Source organism: Pieris brassicae, chromosome 2 (genome assembly GCF_905147105.1).
Source record: "Pieris brassicae chromosome 2, ilPieBrab1.1, whole genome shotgun sequence".
NCBI classification, from domain to species: Eukaryota; Metazoa; Arthropoda; class Insecta; order Lepidoptera; family Pieridae; genus Pieris; species Pieris brassicae.
The window spans coordinates 13,899,471-13,917,240 of NC_059666.1; the positions used below are offsets into that span (position 1 = coordinate 13,899,471).

The 17,770-nt window shown below is 30.7% G+C and overlaps 1 protein-coding gene across 2 annotated transcripts in view; it reads right to left on the reverse strand.

The window, feature by feature from the left end:
* LOC123720751 (irregular chiasm C-roughest protein-like) overlaps positions 1–17,770 on the reverse strand; it is a 78,187-nt gene that overhangs the window by 33,888 nt on the left and 26,529 nt on the right. Inside the window, exons 1-4 of one of the 2 annotated variants that reach the window (XM_045677499.1) lie at positions 13,981–14,003; positions 10,303–10,526; positions 6,348–6,498; positions 4,328–4,408 (exon numbers count right to left, since the gene is read on the reverse strand). In XM_045677499.1, coding sequence (XP_045533455.1) covers positions 4,328–4,408; positions 6,348–6,498; positions 10,303–10,431 — 361 coding nt within the window. In that variant the 5' untranslated portion in view covers positions 10,432–10,526; positions 13,981–14,003. Of the gene's footprint in view, positions 1–4,327; positions 4,409–6,347; positions 6,499–10,302; positions 10,527–13,980; positions 14,004–17,770 lie in introns of those variants that run through there. The other variant, XM_045677498.1, reaches the window with a different exon arrangement.

The following is a 17,770-nucleotide window of genomic DNA, read 5'->3' on the forward strand; positions in this document are numbered from 1 at the left end:
AATGATAGAAAATAATATAAATAAATAGTAATAATTTCATGTCTTCTTTTGTCTTTTTATATGTTCTCTATACATGGGCCGTTAATCATTGTTTTTTAATTGCGTATAATTTTGTTTCTGCTTTTTGCGTAATCTTTTCGCGTAGTAATAATAATGGTGGCAATAAAAGTAAGTGATAAGAAATACCGTTTACTACACACGAACTAAATTATCTTTGGTTTACGTGTACGCTTAATAGGCGAGGTATCGCTGGATAGGTGCTGGGCGATAACATATCACTTAGCTTCAAACGTTATATCAAATTATTTACACCGATGTCTCTCACTGATCACATAATCATCTCATTCCTCAAAGACATATACCGAATATTTTCCATTAGTAAAATTTTATCCCAGCGATAAAAGTACATATACGTAATTTAAATTCAAATCGACAGCCCTGCTGTTAAAGGAAATTCCAGCAGATATTTGGAGCAAATTTATCAAAAGGTTATGTACAAAGGGCCATGTAAATTAATTTCATGATCCTTTGCATATGAATAGAACGTTGACATTGAAGGAACTCGAACTACGGGATGTTAATTTCTCTGTAATTCCGGCTAATAAAATTGTCAAATCTCTTTGTGAAGTGACAAAAGAGTTATAAAGCTAGCTTACAAATGCTTTCAAAGTGAGAAAGTAATTAAATTAAAATTTATTTCTACGTTGATATAAACCCGATTTCATCTGCATATACCTCGCTTAATCATACATACATATAATCTTATATTCATAACAACGTACACACAAATTAACAAGAACAAATCACTACATATCATAAAAACAAAGTCCTCCTCCGTGATAAATTTGGACTATTGCCAAGATTCGTAGGTGGTTATGATACTGTCACGGGTACTATTGCGAATTTGGGTTGATGGTGAGTCAATAAAATAACAGTATAATACGTCTGATACATGGTATAAAATTTAAAATAAGTCAGCTTTTTAATGACGGCTTTTTTCACGAGAAACATGGAATTCCTTAGCTATTGATATCAGACGAGCTCAAATTTATTTAAAAATCTTCATTTTATCATTATCATCTGCCTCGTAATTATAAACTCATATAATTAGCAATTTATATATTTACATTTTGACTCGATTAATCCTTGGATTAGCTTTTACATTTTTGTTTATAAATATTATTGTTCATTTTTTTCATTAGATTTAACTTTATTGTAGAAATAGTGTTATATGTTATTTTGAAATGTATTGTTTATTATTATGCACTTTTCGTACTTTACCCTCTGTAGGTGTTTCCTTTTTATTATTCCATACTAGGGTTGCCTGGAAGTAATCGCTTGTTAGCAATAAGGCCGCCCGTTGCTTATAACTTATGTAACCTTTTTTTATATGTATCATTTTTTTATATGGTAACGAAGTGTAAATAAATAAACAGTTGTATTATTCTGTTTTGCAAAATTACATTTGGATAACATCAATCACTTGAATAAAGAAGAATTCGTTGGAAATTTTAAAGTCCAAGTCAGAAGTACGATTTAAATCATATACCAAGAAGTAATTTAAGCCAAACAAAAAAGCTTTTACGGTTGTAGCTATTACGACTGAAGATAGTATGAAACAATAAAAAATACTCAAGAAAACTTGGAAACAAATGCACAATTTTCCTAAGTAAAGCATCAGATGCGGATAAAATGCGTTTATGTTCTTACATTTGCTTTCCTTTTTAAACTTATGACGTGATTTCTGCTCCCAACAGGGGAAAATGTCGACATTTTTATTTCAAACATAAAATTACAGAGTTTGTAGTTTTCACTTATTAAGACGGCAATTGTACTTTACAATACTTGTAAATGTGTGCTTCATATATAATATGTAGGATGGAGTTCTTAATTTGTCCTTTTTTACATGCTATTACTAAAATCAAAGAGCAGTGTTGGCCTAGTGGCTTCAGCGTGCGACTTTCATCCCTGAGGTCGTAGGTTTGATCCCCGGCTGTGCACCAATGGACTTTCTTTCTTTCTGCGCATTAAGCAATCGCTCGAAAGGTGAAGGAAAACATCGTAAAGAAACCCACTTGCCTTAGACCCAAAAAAGTCGACGGCGTGTTATGTTTTACCCTTTAGCTACCCGGAAAATATACTGTTACGAACAATTCGCTGAATCATGAGGTAACCAGGATAAGATCCTGGGAAATTTTGTATCTGATAAAGGAGTTAAAGTTCCAAAGGCACCCGTGCACATAGCGTTTGAAAAACGCAAATAGGGAGTTCATCTATTCGTAGATACATACAGATCTATACGTTTCTGGTGAATAAATTGAAAAAAAAAAACAAATAATGTAAGTTACACCATTTGTTTTAAATTAAAACCTGGTTATATTCAGACAAATGCTTTAAAACTTGAAAATTTTGAGTAAACATTAATATAACAAATATGGTTAAAAGCAATAATCCGTTGAACTTAAATAAATAAATCATTCTCCATTTAAAAGTGAAAATTGTATAAACCGGAGAAAATTGAAAAATACTTGCAAAGTTATTAAACGCGAACTTCCAACTTGGATAGCTAAACAATGAATTATAGGATTAATTTAAATTTTTCAAATATTTTATGATAAATTTATGTAAGTTGATGTAAATGGCTTCTTTTAAATACAATAATCATTGTATTTTGTAATAGATCGTATTATCATTGAATCTGCTACATACGTATAATTTGTATTTACAATTTTCATAACCTACAAAGAAATAGTAAAATAATTAAATTAAAAATTAAAACAAATAAATCTATATAATAGATATAGGATATACGTATATTGTACATATATATAAATATTTAATTAGATATATATTTCTTTATAAGTTATCTGTTTATATGTGGCTGTACTGAGTGTACTAAGTTTTGAACTGAAGATAAGAAGTCAAGAAATAAGAACGAAATCAAATATTATTGATGCACTATAACATTGCCAAAACTTATCGTGGAAGTGGAAGGGACTCTTCCGTGAACAAGGACACGTGGACAAACAATGTCACAAGATCGAAAGGTCCACCAGGGAAATGAAAGAGCGGTTGTCGTCTTACACGGCGGACTGACGACCTTAAAGATCTTAGTTGGGAAGATTGGCAGAAAAGTGCTTAAAATAAGGCCTGTTAGAGTACGTCTTTACGCTTTAAGAAAAACTTAAAAAACATGTTGGTGTTTTTTGTGAAATATACCTATATAAAGAGAAAAGATTTTACTTTGTTTGTTTGTTTGTTTGCATTTGTTTCTATCAATTCTTACGCAATTAGAATCCTCCGTTAACCGTGATGGACACGAGAGTTTTTCTAAAAAGTTAAGTGACATCAATATCTACAAAATAGTCTAGCAAGATTATAGATAATTATATATATATATATATATATATATATATATATATAATTTTAATAACTATATTGTTTCATTTGTATATCTGTAATAATAGTTAATTGTTTATGTTTACATGTGTGTTCTGTTTTTGGCTTTTGTGTATAATGTAATTGCTTAGATAACTATAATAGTATAATATAATTTGATGGCAGCATCTTACTAATATTTTCGATTCATCATTGAAAGTAATTCTAGGATTAATAAAATCCATCGTTCACCAATGGAATGAACCAATTAAATATATCCTCGCCTTGTTAATACTTATTGTTTGTACAACGTAATCACCCCAAATTACACACCACAGCGTGGGAGACGGTGAAACTTACCTATTATTTGTTTCGTGTGATTAATATTGATAGTATTTCCGAATCACGTAAGGCTTGTTAAGTATGAAATGCTATCACGGCGTAGTGGTTAACGCGGGTGGTGTATATTCAGGCCTAGATTCGATCAATGATGAATTCAATAATGTTTCGCAATAAAACTCTGAAGCTTAAGTGTGAACACTGGACAGTGGGAACATAAGTGGTATGTTTATAAGACAATCCGACTTTAAATTTAAAAAATAAACACTTTTTTGTGAGACTATAACTATCAGCATAAATATGAATAGGCTAGATTACAGCAGAATTAAATATTTAAAAAAATTGCATAGGTGACCCATGTGCTTTAAATAGCGACAAATGGAAGGTGTTTTTTGACTACCTATATAATTTATATTATACATTTATTATTTATCTGTTATAATGATAAATTTTCCTAGATTATATAGCTTTATTTGAACTTAGCCTTAAAGAAAATAAATACAAAGACGTAGAGAAATTGTGTCCCTCTAAAACAATTTTTAAACATATGCTAATGTATGTTTCCCTTCGGAATTCACACAAACTAGTAAAATCAAGTATTAGACATTACCTCTTGCCCCGGAGCTGACTTGGCACTGATATTTTGCATCATCGTCTAATGTGACGTCGCGGATGTCCAGTGAATAGTCACCTGAAAATTAAATTAAAATTTATTTCCCCAATCCCAATATACCAATAGTTATTTATATCGCGAGAAGCCGAATCTAATTTGAATATTAATCAAACTTACTCATTTAATTTTAAGAGTACTCAAAAAAAATCAGTATAAAATTATCGTTCACGAAAATAAATACGGAATTTACAAAAATCGCATTCCATAGTAGGCACCGCAACTAGAGTAAATATGATCGATAACAGATGGAAAATTTGTTTTTTATGTGGCATATACTTATATAGGGCGAAAATGTATGCCCGTACCTTAGGTTACTGGCTAAACCCAGCTTTAAAGCCAAGTTTAAATTCAAAAAGTTTTTGTTTTGGTTTAGCCTTTTACGTGTAAAATGTAAATTCCTTTATCATGATGCAACTAGGTCATAATTATACCTGTTCACTAAGTTTCTCCAGAGACCTACTTAGTGCTTAGACTAATATTACACTGTAAAATAATTTCTATTTTAAGTTGAAATATTATACAATGTAATCTTATCAACTATATAAGGAAGAGTTAATTTTTTACGTTTAACTTAAAAAAAACAATTAATTTAAAAATATGTCCAATGCACTAATAAAATTATACACTAAACTGTATAAAACTAAAATATTCCTTATTTAAATCCATCTTATTTAAAGAATTAATTTTTGATACATAACCGGGGTTCAAACCATAATATCAAAGTGATTCACATTACTTGCTTAGTCCCAATACTGTTACTCATTGTCTAACGCAGTAAATAATTACGTATACGCTAATCTATTTTGTTCGGATGACTACTATAATTTCTTGATTAGCAAGTTCGACGGCGGATTTATCTCTGGTTCAAATCCAGGTAGGGCAACATTTTTCTATGTAAAATTAATATTGCCTAGGCAAGGTACGACTAGGCTCTTGAACATAACAAGTATGTTTATGATTTCGTAACATTCAGTTTACTTAGACACGTAAATATTATTATCAAATACAATTATTACTTCTCACATTCGAAAATAATTTAAAAGGCTATATAATGTTGTGTTCAACTAGTTTATGTTATGAACGCTTCTAACGGAAGCTTGTGGGTACTTATGGCACGAGTTTTCCCGGTTTAAGTACCCACTATAAACTTAAAATGTTGTAAATGTATTACTAGTATATTGTGTCGCAAATATAGATAATTTATTTAGGCAAACTAGCAGGCAAGAGCAAGCGTTACTTAAACTTAATATAAAGGCATTTAGCTAACAAAGGTCCGAAGTTTGCTACGGAGCTTACAACCTCGAAACTTGTGACGAAACTTAGCATGTTTGTTGCTGACTGGTGTCAGCTCATTTAGTTATCTTTAGGATATCATTAATTTGTATCGAAGTTTTGTCCATTTTTTTTTGTTCAAAATCTATTATATATTTTTTGAGTTTTTAATAAGAGCTTTGATACAAAGGAAAGGTCAAAGGGTTTCTTGCTGACGACTGCTAAAGTATACGAGTATCAGCCAATTTTCTTTGTCCTTGTGAATTGATTACAATATTATTTATGACTACCAGTTTTTATGGAAGGTGAATCGTCAGTTTTTAATTGAAATCTATCAATCCTCTGATTCATAAATTAATTGATAGAAGAATATATGAAAACAACTCCTAAAGAATAATTTTAAAATCATTCCTACACTCGGAGATCGGCCTCGAGGTCTGTTGCTCTCCACTCTGCCAGTAACGATGAGTTTTTCTAGGCTTTCTGGATCTCGGCGTGTTACATGTCCAAAAAACTCAAGTTGCGTTATTAACAAAACGTCGAAAGACGATTTTTTTTACATGTTCGTTTTAGTATGGACACATTTATTTCCTTAACTGTCCAAGGAATCCTTAGCATCTGCTTTGTTTGTCATAATCAACACTAAAGAAGCAAAGCTGTCAATAGTAATATATTTGACACATACCTTCCTCATCACTCCCGATCATTTTATACCGGTCGTAGCCACTCAAATCCCTATGAAGACCTAATCCAAAGTCATCTTTAGTCCATTGAAGTTGACCTGCTTTGTTCTCAACTCTACATGGTAGGGTTACTCTTGATCCTATGACTGCAGTCTGTAAAAAATATTTTAGTAAAGTTTTACTTTTAATAAAGTTTATGCTTACAGTTGATGACGCAAAAAGTATTGTAGTCATATGATTTAATATTTATTCGATATATATATATTGGATAAACAAAAACATTAACTCCTAGTTTTCTATAACAATTTGGAAGGCTAGTTTTGGGTACCATAGAATTTATTATATTTAAAGTACGGAATAAAATATCTCTTTTCAACAGTTTGCAGATCAAAATCGATTGTAAAAATACTATAAAATAATTATTAATTCTCATAATAGTCTGGCAGGTGATAAAAGTTACTCTAAAGATAATTACAATATATCAGTGGCACTGCAACCTTTGTTTTAAGGCCTCAGATTTCTGTATCTGTTTCATGATAATTTGTCAATCTAATAGGCAAATAGTGATCAGCCTCGACTTTTTGGGTAAAAGATAAGCTGGTTTCCTTCAATGTTAAATGCGCACACAGAGAAAGTCCATTGGTGCACTGCTGGGGATCGAACCTACGACCTCAGGGATGAAAATCGCAAGCTGAAGCCAAGCTAACATCGCTACAAATTTTTATTTTAAGTTACAAATCAATTTAAAAAAAAACATTACAGCGCAGGTACATATTTTAAGAACTAGAAGAAAACTCTGCATATACTAAGATACTTTAAAAAAAACTTCTAACTTGTTTACAACTGAAGACACCGTCACCATTTAATCTAACAGTAATTCTTGGCTTCCTTGTAATTACGCCTCACTTAAAATTATCTACTTTATCACACTTTTATCGCCTACCTCTATGCCTACATAACGTCACCTGAATCTAAGTAAATTAATAAAATGTTGGATTAATAGCTTTGATAAAATACAGATCGGATGTTAAACTTGTATGATAAGTTTGCGTGGGAAATTGAACAGATGTTGATTTATCTCGTGTTTATTATATTATAAACTTTTAGCGTTTATCTTTCGTCAAAATGTAAAATAATTGTTAGTAACATTTGTTGATGATTCTTTATTTATGAGGCCTGTTAAAAATAACGAGAAAAAAAAAACAAAACAAAATCACTGTTTAAACTGGGCTGAAAGCTTAGGTTTGAGCTTATTATTACGAAGCTCTAAGTTAAAATTATTTTAACAATCACATAGGCTTTATGATATGTTTTAGTGTATGTTGCTGAAATTATTGAAAATATTATATAAAAGATACTTTTTATTGAAAAAACCTGTTTTAAGAAATTTTTCGACTGATTATGTTCAATTATGTTTATGTTGTGATGAAAAGGGACAGATAAGAACTTTCTCTTAAAACCATTTAAGGGTGTTTTAATAAATTATTTATAAACACTAAAGTACTCTTTTGTTTCTTTCTGTCAAATTGTGTTTTCGCTGTTTTAAAAAGAGACAGATATATTTTGTAAAAATAGGAAAAATGCGTAGATTTCGTTTTTAATAAGTGGGTTATCTGACGTTTAATGATGTCATAACACCAATTTATCTCTTTAAATAGTATTTAAATTTCCTTTCATAAATTATATCTATAAAAGGTTTAGTAAAAATTGTTTTCGGAGATATCTATTTTTTAATATTTATTTTATATTTTTTATTGTGAAAATGGGTATTATTTCTTAATAACAGTAATATATCGTCAGATGCCTACATCTTAGTCGTAAAGAATCTTCGTCTAGTTTCATCAATAAATAATAGCGAAGATAAAGTTGGTACATTCAATCTAAGTATTGATAATCGTTTGTGGATGCAGCCTCACATTAGAGTTGAGTAGAGAAGGCTTTACTAAGGCTTACGAGAAAGTACAAATGGATTGAAGGTTTTTTAATGCTTTGTGGTGCTGTGATATAGTTTAGCAATAATTATATAGATTTTTGGGTTACTCGTCACACTTCTCCGTTACGTGCCTTTTTTTCTTGTCCCTACCACGGTTGATTCGAAGATATTCGATGCCATTAATAACAAAAATATATTAAAACAATTATAGTAATGAATTTAGTACAAATAATAAAATTCTGTAATAATCTTAGTAATAAGATAATAATAATAAGCTAAAATGACATAATTGTATTATTTGTATTCATGTCTATGATAATAAAAGCCTTTTGTTACACTTTATCTAATTTACCTTCATTTAACAAATTTCTGTAAAGTTGCATATAGTAGATCATTTTTTGAAAAATAATGTCATAAAGAAGTTTCACTTCTTACCTGTGTACACGCACACATTTTTATTAAACTGTGTTTTAAAGCATTTTATTCCTTAAGACTCATGCCCGATTCTTAGTGGCAAAAGGGCTCTGTGCCGAAACAATTATTGCCGTACATCCAATCTAGTACCCCGAGTTTACATTATGAGTTAACTAGTAAAACCAAGAAAGATTTACTTATTAAAGCTATAATAATTAAATATATTTTTCTTATATATCAGGGCACAATTGAACTCATCTGATGTTAAGTGATACCGCCCACATTCCTAGAAGGCACGCAAGTGCATTACCAGCCTTTTACAAATTGCTATGCTCTGTTCTTTACCCTCAGTCAAATTATTGGTTCGAATATTAATATTGAGTATTTATATAATCTAAACTAACTGATATTCCAAATAATGTTTATTAGTAATCATAACAATCAAATATACAGTCTTTACAACTTTATTAACCTAAATAGAAGTAATCAAAATAATTAAATTAATTATACAAAATAAAATAAAACAAATTTAAAAAGTTTGGTCCCTATTTATATGGCAGTACGTTATCGCTGTATTGCGATACTTATTCGTTTAGCGAGGAAAGCACCAGCTATGGAGTTTCCGGTAATATCTAACAGGCACCAACTTCTTTAATCTTAATCTTAAATATTCTTTAATTAGCAAAAACAAACTGATACAATTCGAATTTTAAAAGTATACTTATATGTAAAAATATTTTACTTCTACTACTTAGTTATCTTTAAGAATTTTGAAACACATATTCAAAAATGACAATTTTGGCATTTTGGCATCATAAATTTAATGTAAAATTAATTTCAAACTTAATCAGCGCGAGATAATTCACAAATTAGAACCGAAATAACTAAACTGAATTTATCAAGTTAGCGCGATTATTTGCAAACTCCATTAAACCTACAATCCCGCAGCTAGTTCTGAAAATCTGAGTTATTCGTACTGGAAAATATTAAGGAATACGAAATTTTACTTAATGTCTGCCACTGATAGCTATGATATATGACGCATAAACGATGGTAATAGGGGGACGAGAGGTCCATTGGTGATATATGTCCGTATCGGTTTAAAGAGAGAAAGGATAAGTCTAGTAATGAAACCTTTCTATTGTCAATTAAGATTAAAGTAACCCGGAAAACGAAAACATCATACGGAAACCACAATGTATAAGAATTATTTATTAATAAAAACTATTTTCTATAATCAAATATATTTTTTATTACTATACTGAACGGGACCAATTTTTTGTGATGTGTAATATTGTGAACTCCAATGTTATGTGATTTTATTTATAACACCTATTTTTCTTTTATTATAATCTGTGTCTCTTGATGCGCCTTTCGTAGATAATGAAAGGTGCTGATAGCCTACTGCAAGTAGAAAAGGACCGTGTGATTAGTAGTAGTTAGTATACGTTGTAGATTTTACATATATGTAAAATTATACGACGGGCGATTCTGCTTCATCTACCAAAGAAAACCTTCTCGTTTCAGTAGTCTACAGTCAAGGCAAAAATACTTAAAAACTGTTAATGTTTATATCAGTAAATTAGCTTTTTAGTAAATGATCATCTTACCTGATCTTGAGGCTCCATCGCGAATTTCTGCTCCTGCAAACCCTCAACCCCACTGATCACAAACATAGTCCGCAACAAGAGAAATAACGGCACACCCAACACTCGCGATCTATAACTCGACATTTTCATATCCTCAGGAAATCTATTTACATCTTGGAGGGATGTCCGCTTCCCTACGTCTCCTTTATTTTGAACGGCGCCATGTTTATTTCTGGTGGCCGGATCTGAAACAATAGAATGGTTAATTGAAGACAGATATGTTTATAAATAGTTTCCTTTTAAACTAAATTGGTCTCCTTTTGACGACGACTGTATTATTATTGGAGAGGTATTAAACGGTCGTCCAAAAATGTATTGCGTATGTAAATTGATATCTCTCAGGAATAAGCAATCGATTTTAATAATAACTTATAGATAAAGTCTAATACACTCTTTAAGGATAAGGTTTTTGGAAGAAATAGTGTTATATTTTAAAAGCGGATGAAATTTTCATGAAAATCCGTGGTCTTTAAACCATCAGCTATACCATCGCGTTGACAATTATCATTTTATAGTTGTTTATTTTGAATGTACGATAGCAAAACTTTATCTATTCTCGCCAATGCGTAAAATACAAAATTATAATTATAATGAAAGATTTAAGTATTTTATATAGCTATGCGATTACTGGATGCCACACCTAAACGAGGCGGGTTAATCAAATAAATAAGTTAGGAAGTCTGAGAATAATTTTAAAGTTCCAAACTGTTGTCCCTTTAACGCGATTCGCGCTTTTAGTCATGTTCATTCGAATTACTCTGAGTTTAAGTGGTTTTCATCTTGTTTTAGGGTTTCGTCATTTGAGTAATGTTATTTTTTAAATGAAATTGTTAATTATTGAGGACAGGACGCTCACCTGACGTTTAGTAATACCACCGCCCATTGTCCTATATAAGAGGACTCGCAAGCGAGTTGCCGAATGATGGATATGGTATGGTAATTTGACGTTGACGGTTCGTCATAACGGGCGTATGTTGGCGATGAGCATTTGTTTTTTTTTTTAAAAAGCGCTCAACTGTTTGACGAGGTAATGCGGGAATTCAGGTGCAGGAACTATTCCGAATAACACCTCCGTCTACATTATTCTTCATAAAATTTAAAAGGATAAACTAATGCAATGAAATTTACTAGATCCTTGGAAATTCTGATCGTTATTCAAGAAAGTCCATAGTCAACACCATTAAATAATAATATATTAAGAAGCTTTTAACTGACATGTGAAGTAATACTTAATACCACGTTACTACTGTTGTATCCCGGAAATGATGTAACTATAACCAGTAGTGAACTTCTGTTATCTATGTAGTTATAGCGTAAGAGTCGCACCAATGCGTTACGGCAATCTACTATTCGATACATATATAATTTGGATGCAATGACCTTTGTCTAAGCTTGAGTTTTCGACATATATTGATGACATTTTAGTTAGACATTATGATGGGATTTATATTACAGGTAGTCCTATTTTATTATTGGATAATATATTAAGAGCCGCGTCGGGGCAACTTTTAAAAGTGACGCGGGGCGTGGTCTGCACAGTACCTACTAAAACCGAGCCCCATCTGCTCGCTATGAACGGGAAGCATGGTAATCCTTAATCCGTGGCAATCGACAGTAGCCCTAGCCCAATAAAAAAATTATTAAAAAAACAGCCTTTTTTTAATTCACAAAAAGTTTTTACTTTACTATTGGTACATGTACGTCAACATATACGTTACGTTTGAAATAACCTGTATAAATTACAGTATACATTATAATTTACAAAATATTTAAACAATCAGTGTATACATGATACTCTCTCTTCGTCTCTCTTTGATAAAGATAGCGATTTGATTAACATCCACTTTAAACAGACTTTGCTTTAAATAGAAGTGCAATTTCCTAACCAGAATTAATTGTATGAAGAATTACAGAGGCAAGCTTTGAAATTTTAGACTCGTAAAGTTATATGGATACACTTTGGGTACTAAAAAGCCTTTACATCAGCCTTTGACCGACTTCTAACCTCTTATCAGTTGGAATTGTATTAATTGTGATATATTTGGCCATTACGCCAACGGTACTGTACATTTATAAGTTTATTTGTAAATTTAAAAAAAAAACAAAATAAATATAAAGAGAGATATTCTGTAACTCCTAGACTGTACGGGATATTCTCATTCCCAGCATATTATTTCTTACATTCGCTCATTACGGTAATCTCGGATTGATTAGTTCACATATAATATATAGGCGATATATATATAACGCAATATATTTTTTATTTTACTTTTTTTTGGGACTGTTGATTCGACATCGACATATACGACTATCATATACATGTATATTACCTATACGATTATTCTCGTGTTATTTGGTATTTTTTTGCAAAAAAGTTACCAGATTACGTACCAGTTACAACTACCGTCAGCTTAGTTTGCCTTATAATATTTTACTTAGTTGTAATTAGATCAGAGGTAATATCAACATTTAAATCGTTTTAGACGTGTTAATCGTTAAATTATGTTACCTTTTTTAAACATGACGCTAAAAAAGAGTCACGTTTAAAAAATCATAGCGTTTTGACTTACTTCATCCATTACTCGTGCCAAATTTTCTTATATATCTAAAAACCTGACAAAACAAAAACTATTTTACCTTATACAAATTAAGTATATATAAGCTAGTAGCGTAGCGTAGCGCCATTGATTTATTTTATTTAATAAATTTGTATGTCCAAATTAACTAACAAGAAACGAGATTTTGAACCACTCATTTAAAAACACACCAAATTAAAAATCCTTTCAAATGCGTTCTAATCCGATACCATTAACAGTATACTTTTCTACTAACAATGTAATTTAGATTTAACTATAAAAAGTAGCATATAATCTTCTTATCTATCTTTCTATTTAGATAAGGTGACGTGTATATAGTTTCATTAAAATCGTCGATATTGTTTATATTAATCTTTCGGCACCTTTAAAAGATACGCTATCTTTAATTATACGTTTAATTAATTTATCGAGGATTTGACTGTATACATCCGATTTTATAGATTAAATGAATCAAAGCTTGTTGAGCGAGTTATACTTAGTAATTATTTTAAACTCGGGCGTTTTAATCTATTTAACGGTTCGGAAATTCTACATATTATTTGGAAGAATTTAATTTAAATATAAATATGATGCAATCGTGCAAAATTTAAAATTGGAATATCCTAGACATGTTTGAAATGCGATTATTTTATTTAGTTCTTTTTTATTGTTAAGTGGCCAGTATTGATGAAGATAAACCATGTCATGATTAAAAAAACACTACGTTAAATAATTTTCATCCATCTTCGGAACTCGCTCTCTGCGACTACGACAACGATGTCTGCTCTTCATTATCAAAAGCTACGATGTATTTTCCGAGCAGGTTTAGTATAAGATCAATTTGTCCTTTTGTTTGTCCGATGAAATCATGCGAGCTACCTCATGATTTCAAGGCCTACAATAGAATAATGTCACTTGGTTGACAATAACATAGTGAAGTGGAAGACTTCCAGCTAATGAAATCCGCAAATAGACCCCATGTCTCTGTGTAGACAGAGAATCAAGCTAACAAGTAATACATTTTAGTTTACAATGTAAATATATATTTATATTATTTACATACATAACTCGCTGGAACGCACAAGAATAGTTTCGTATTGTATTTTTAAAATCAGTACGCGGCTTATGTAATTTTTTGTTAAGTCATTTTACTTTTTTATTTTTAGATTCCTTTTAATTCAATTTTATTATATAAGATTACGTATATAAATTGATCAAACAGGAAAAGGTGTTTCGAGAACCACTTAAGTTCAAACTCAAAGGCGTCAACCACTTAAGACGCGTGAGTGAAATCCTTAGTGGGCTTTATCTTTTTAAGACGAGAAAAACCGTTTTCCAATCTTCAAAACCTTGTCTCCCACAACTTGACTGGCGTAAAATTCAAACTTTGGCCAATATTTTACCATACGGGCTAAAACACTTTTATCTCTTTCTGACTATTTGTTTTTACACTGCAATGAGAAGTGACAAAAGTAGTTTTATTGAAACGGTGCAATAAGATTTTGTTTTTTTATTGTTTATTAAAGATCAGGATATATGACCTAAGTATTTAAAGTTAATATTTTTAAACTATTTATTTTTAATACTCGTGTAATTTAACTATGTATTACATTATATGACCCTCGTCTGATGGTCCTAAGTTCGATTTATTTTACCTTACCTGAATGAACACAATATTTCCTAGATTTCCATCAAAATCACTTAACTCACAACCGTAATAATAAGCCAGTCGCGTGCCACTGATGTTTCCGACGACTACTCCTGTATGTATTTATATCCACCCCAGTTCAGACTTAATGTGACTTAAAATAACTAGCCCCTGCTTGAAAGAAAATCTCGCGTAACTAAAGTATTTAAAATATGTACCTTATACCTTCAATATATAAATTATTACATTAACAGAATAATATACAGAGAATTAATTTATTTCACGTAAAATCATATTGTTTTTGTCACAAAATATTTTAGGCGTTATTTTACGTCAACTTAAAAAACATCATAATAATTTTACTGCATAATTAACAACATGAACTTAGCAGCTGCTTAACTAGCTTCAATATATACAGTTAGTCATTTCTAAATATCGTAACATTGAACAACAAAGTTTTTAAAATGCAGTCAGATTGAATTGTGAATTCCATTCCATTAACTCATTGTCTAGCAAATTTAAATTTAGAAGCAGACAGAATAACCGGAAACGAAATAACATACGATATAAGTCCTTTATAATGTTGATAGACATCTATAAAGTTTTATATATAACGCATGATGAGAAACTCGAATATTGATTTAAATTAACCTCGATCTATGGAGCGTTTTATAGAATTATTAATAAATGAATCAGTGGCACTACAACCTTTTTAGCTCTGGGCCTCAGATTTCTGTATCTGTTTTATCTCTCATCATATTTTGTCAATCTAATAGGCAAGTAGGTGATCCGCCTCCTGTGACTGATAAACGTCGTTGAAAGTTCATTGATGCACAGCCGGGGATCGAACTTACGACCTCAGGGATGGGAGTCGCATGTTTTATTTAGAGAACAAATATGTAGGTATTTAATTTTTTTATAAATATTGGTAAAAATGTTATATTATCATTTTATAAAAAAAGTAAAGTAAAAAAAACACTACACACTTTATCTACATTACAGAAATACATGTATTTAATCTCAAAGAGGAAATTAAAGCTGGCGGTCTTCCTGCCTTCGATACAGTATCTTGGTCTAGATATTAATTTATGCATTGAAAACGGTTCTAGCTTTTTATAATTGCTTTACAAAAATATACCTTTATAACAATTTTACATAGTAATAATAAATGTTAATAAAATGATTGATAAAATAGAGATCTTAATCACGTCTAAAAGCTCCTTGACGAATGTCTTTATTTTCTTAACAGTAAACGCTTTGTGCCACTAAGAACGGTTAATTGGCCGTCTGTACACAATTTTATACTAAAATAAAACCTTATTTCGGTATACCATTAACAAGAAGAAAGGCTCACAATTGTCAGTCGTAAGGATATGGAGAAATTCTTAACAAAATACTTACTACAAAATTATAAAATTGCCGCAACTACATACTAACAAATATAATTATCAAAAAGGAAAACAAAAGAAAAAAAACATCAAAACGAAACAAAGCAGTAAATCAATCAAAACAAGTGACGATCGGCCGAGTTCAAATATTTTAGATCACGCTCATCAAAATGTATGAAAGTAAAATTATGCATTTCGAACTCGCTTAGTTTTATTATTTTTGTTAAAAGCAAAGCTTCATTTCAACAAGTAATATTTTTTGTAAATTCTAGAACAATACAGCAATGAAAGTAATGACACAATCCCATAATCTGATCGAGTCACACTTATTTGATCTATTCTTTCATTAATCGTTTTTGAAAGCTTAGAACCCAATAAAAGTCATCGACAATGACATCTAAATAGACTGCCACAAATGTCCATAGCTACAAATTACAGAGCTGTCAGCGTGATCAGATGCGTAGATAATTAACTGACCCCCAATTAGTCTATGGCAATTAAGGCTCTTGATGGACTAATCTCATGTGATCGGCGTGCTAGAAGGAATGATTACGATGCAATGATCAATTACAACTTTTAACTGATTGCTTCTGTTACTACAAAGGCGGGACCGGAAGCTAAAAACTCAGACTAAGTATCTATAGCTTACGGCACCGCAGGTTGGTTATCACAATATGTTTAACAATTATATCGCCGGTGAAAAAAGGACAAAAAACAATTAAAAAATAGACAAAATATTTGCTATTGATGAGAGAATGTCAAAACTGTAACATATTGAACCGTTTATCTAAATCGGAGTTAGAACATGATTACTCCAGTCTTGCACTATTTTAACGTTTTACAGGCATTTGAATGTCTGATATACTAGCATGTGTTATAGGGATTAATAACACATCATGTCTAATATAATAGTATCCCGAAAGGGGAAAAAATCAAATGTTTTCTAGGTTCTTTGAAAAAATTTTTTGTAAAAGATTACATATCTTGTGTATGTACATGGATGTTTTGTAAGTGTCAACATTGTAAAATACGTAGTAAATGAATTTGACAAGTGATTCGAGTTTTCGTTATTTGCAGTGGAGCAACTACGTGTAATATGCAACTTCTGGGAATTTGTATCCCAGCACACATAATAGTTAAAGGAAAATCGTTTTAAATGTATTCGGGTATACTGATGAAATAGCGAATAAAAAATGGATTTTTTATTGAATATGGTTTAGTCAAGTCAAAATCAAAATCATTTATTCATAAAGGTAACACAATGTGCGTCAAAAAATACATGAATAATGAACTACTGGCAGTAAATGTAAAATTAAAAAAAATGCTTCTAATTTTACATTTACTGCCAGTAGAAAACGTCAGTTAGGAAACCGTTGCTACCAGCTTTTTCTTAGAAAGGTAAAATCGTCATGATTGAAATTGATTGATGAATATGTTAGTAATACCGACTTGAATACCACGTTTAAGTAAAAGTTTCATTTCGATGATTTTTTTTGATTATATCCGGTTCGACTACCTGGTGTAGAAGGCGTATTATCAACGATGAAATAAAATTATTTGAAATAACTATCCTGTCTACAGAGATAAGCTACTACTCGTTAAGAAATACATTTGTATAAAAATATTTATAGCAAAGTATATATAAAATTTTTGTAAAAATGTCTATTTAAATTGGTCAAATTTAAATTTCCTTATGACGCAATTCATATACTGCAATATACGAAACAGAACTTCTAAGAAGTTTTCAGTCTTCATTCAAATATCAACCTAAATTTAAACAAAATAGGGACAGTTTTCATGTAACAGAATTGATGTAC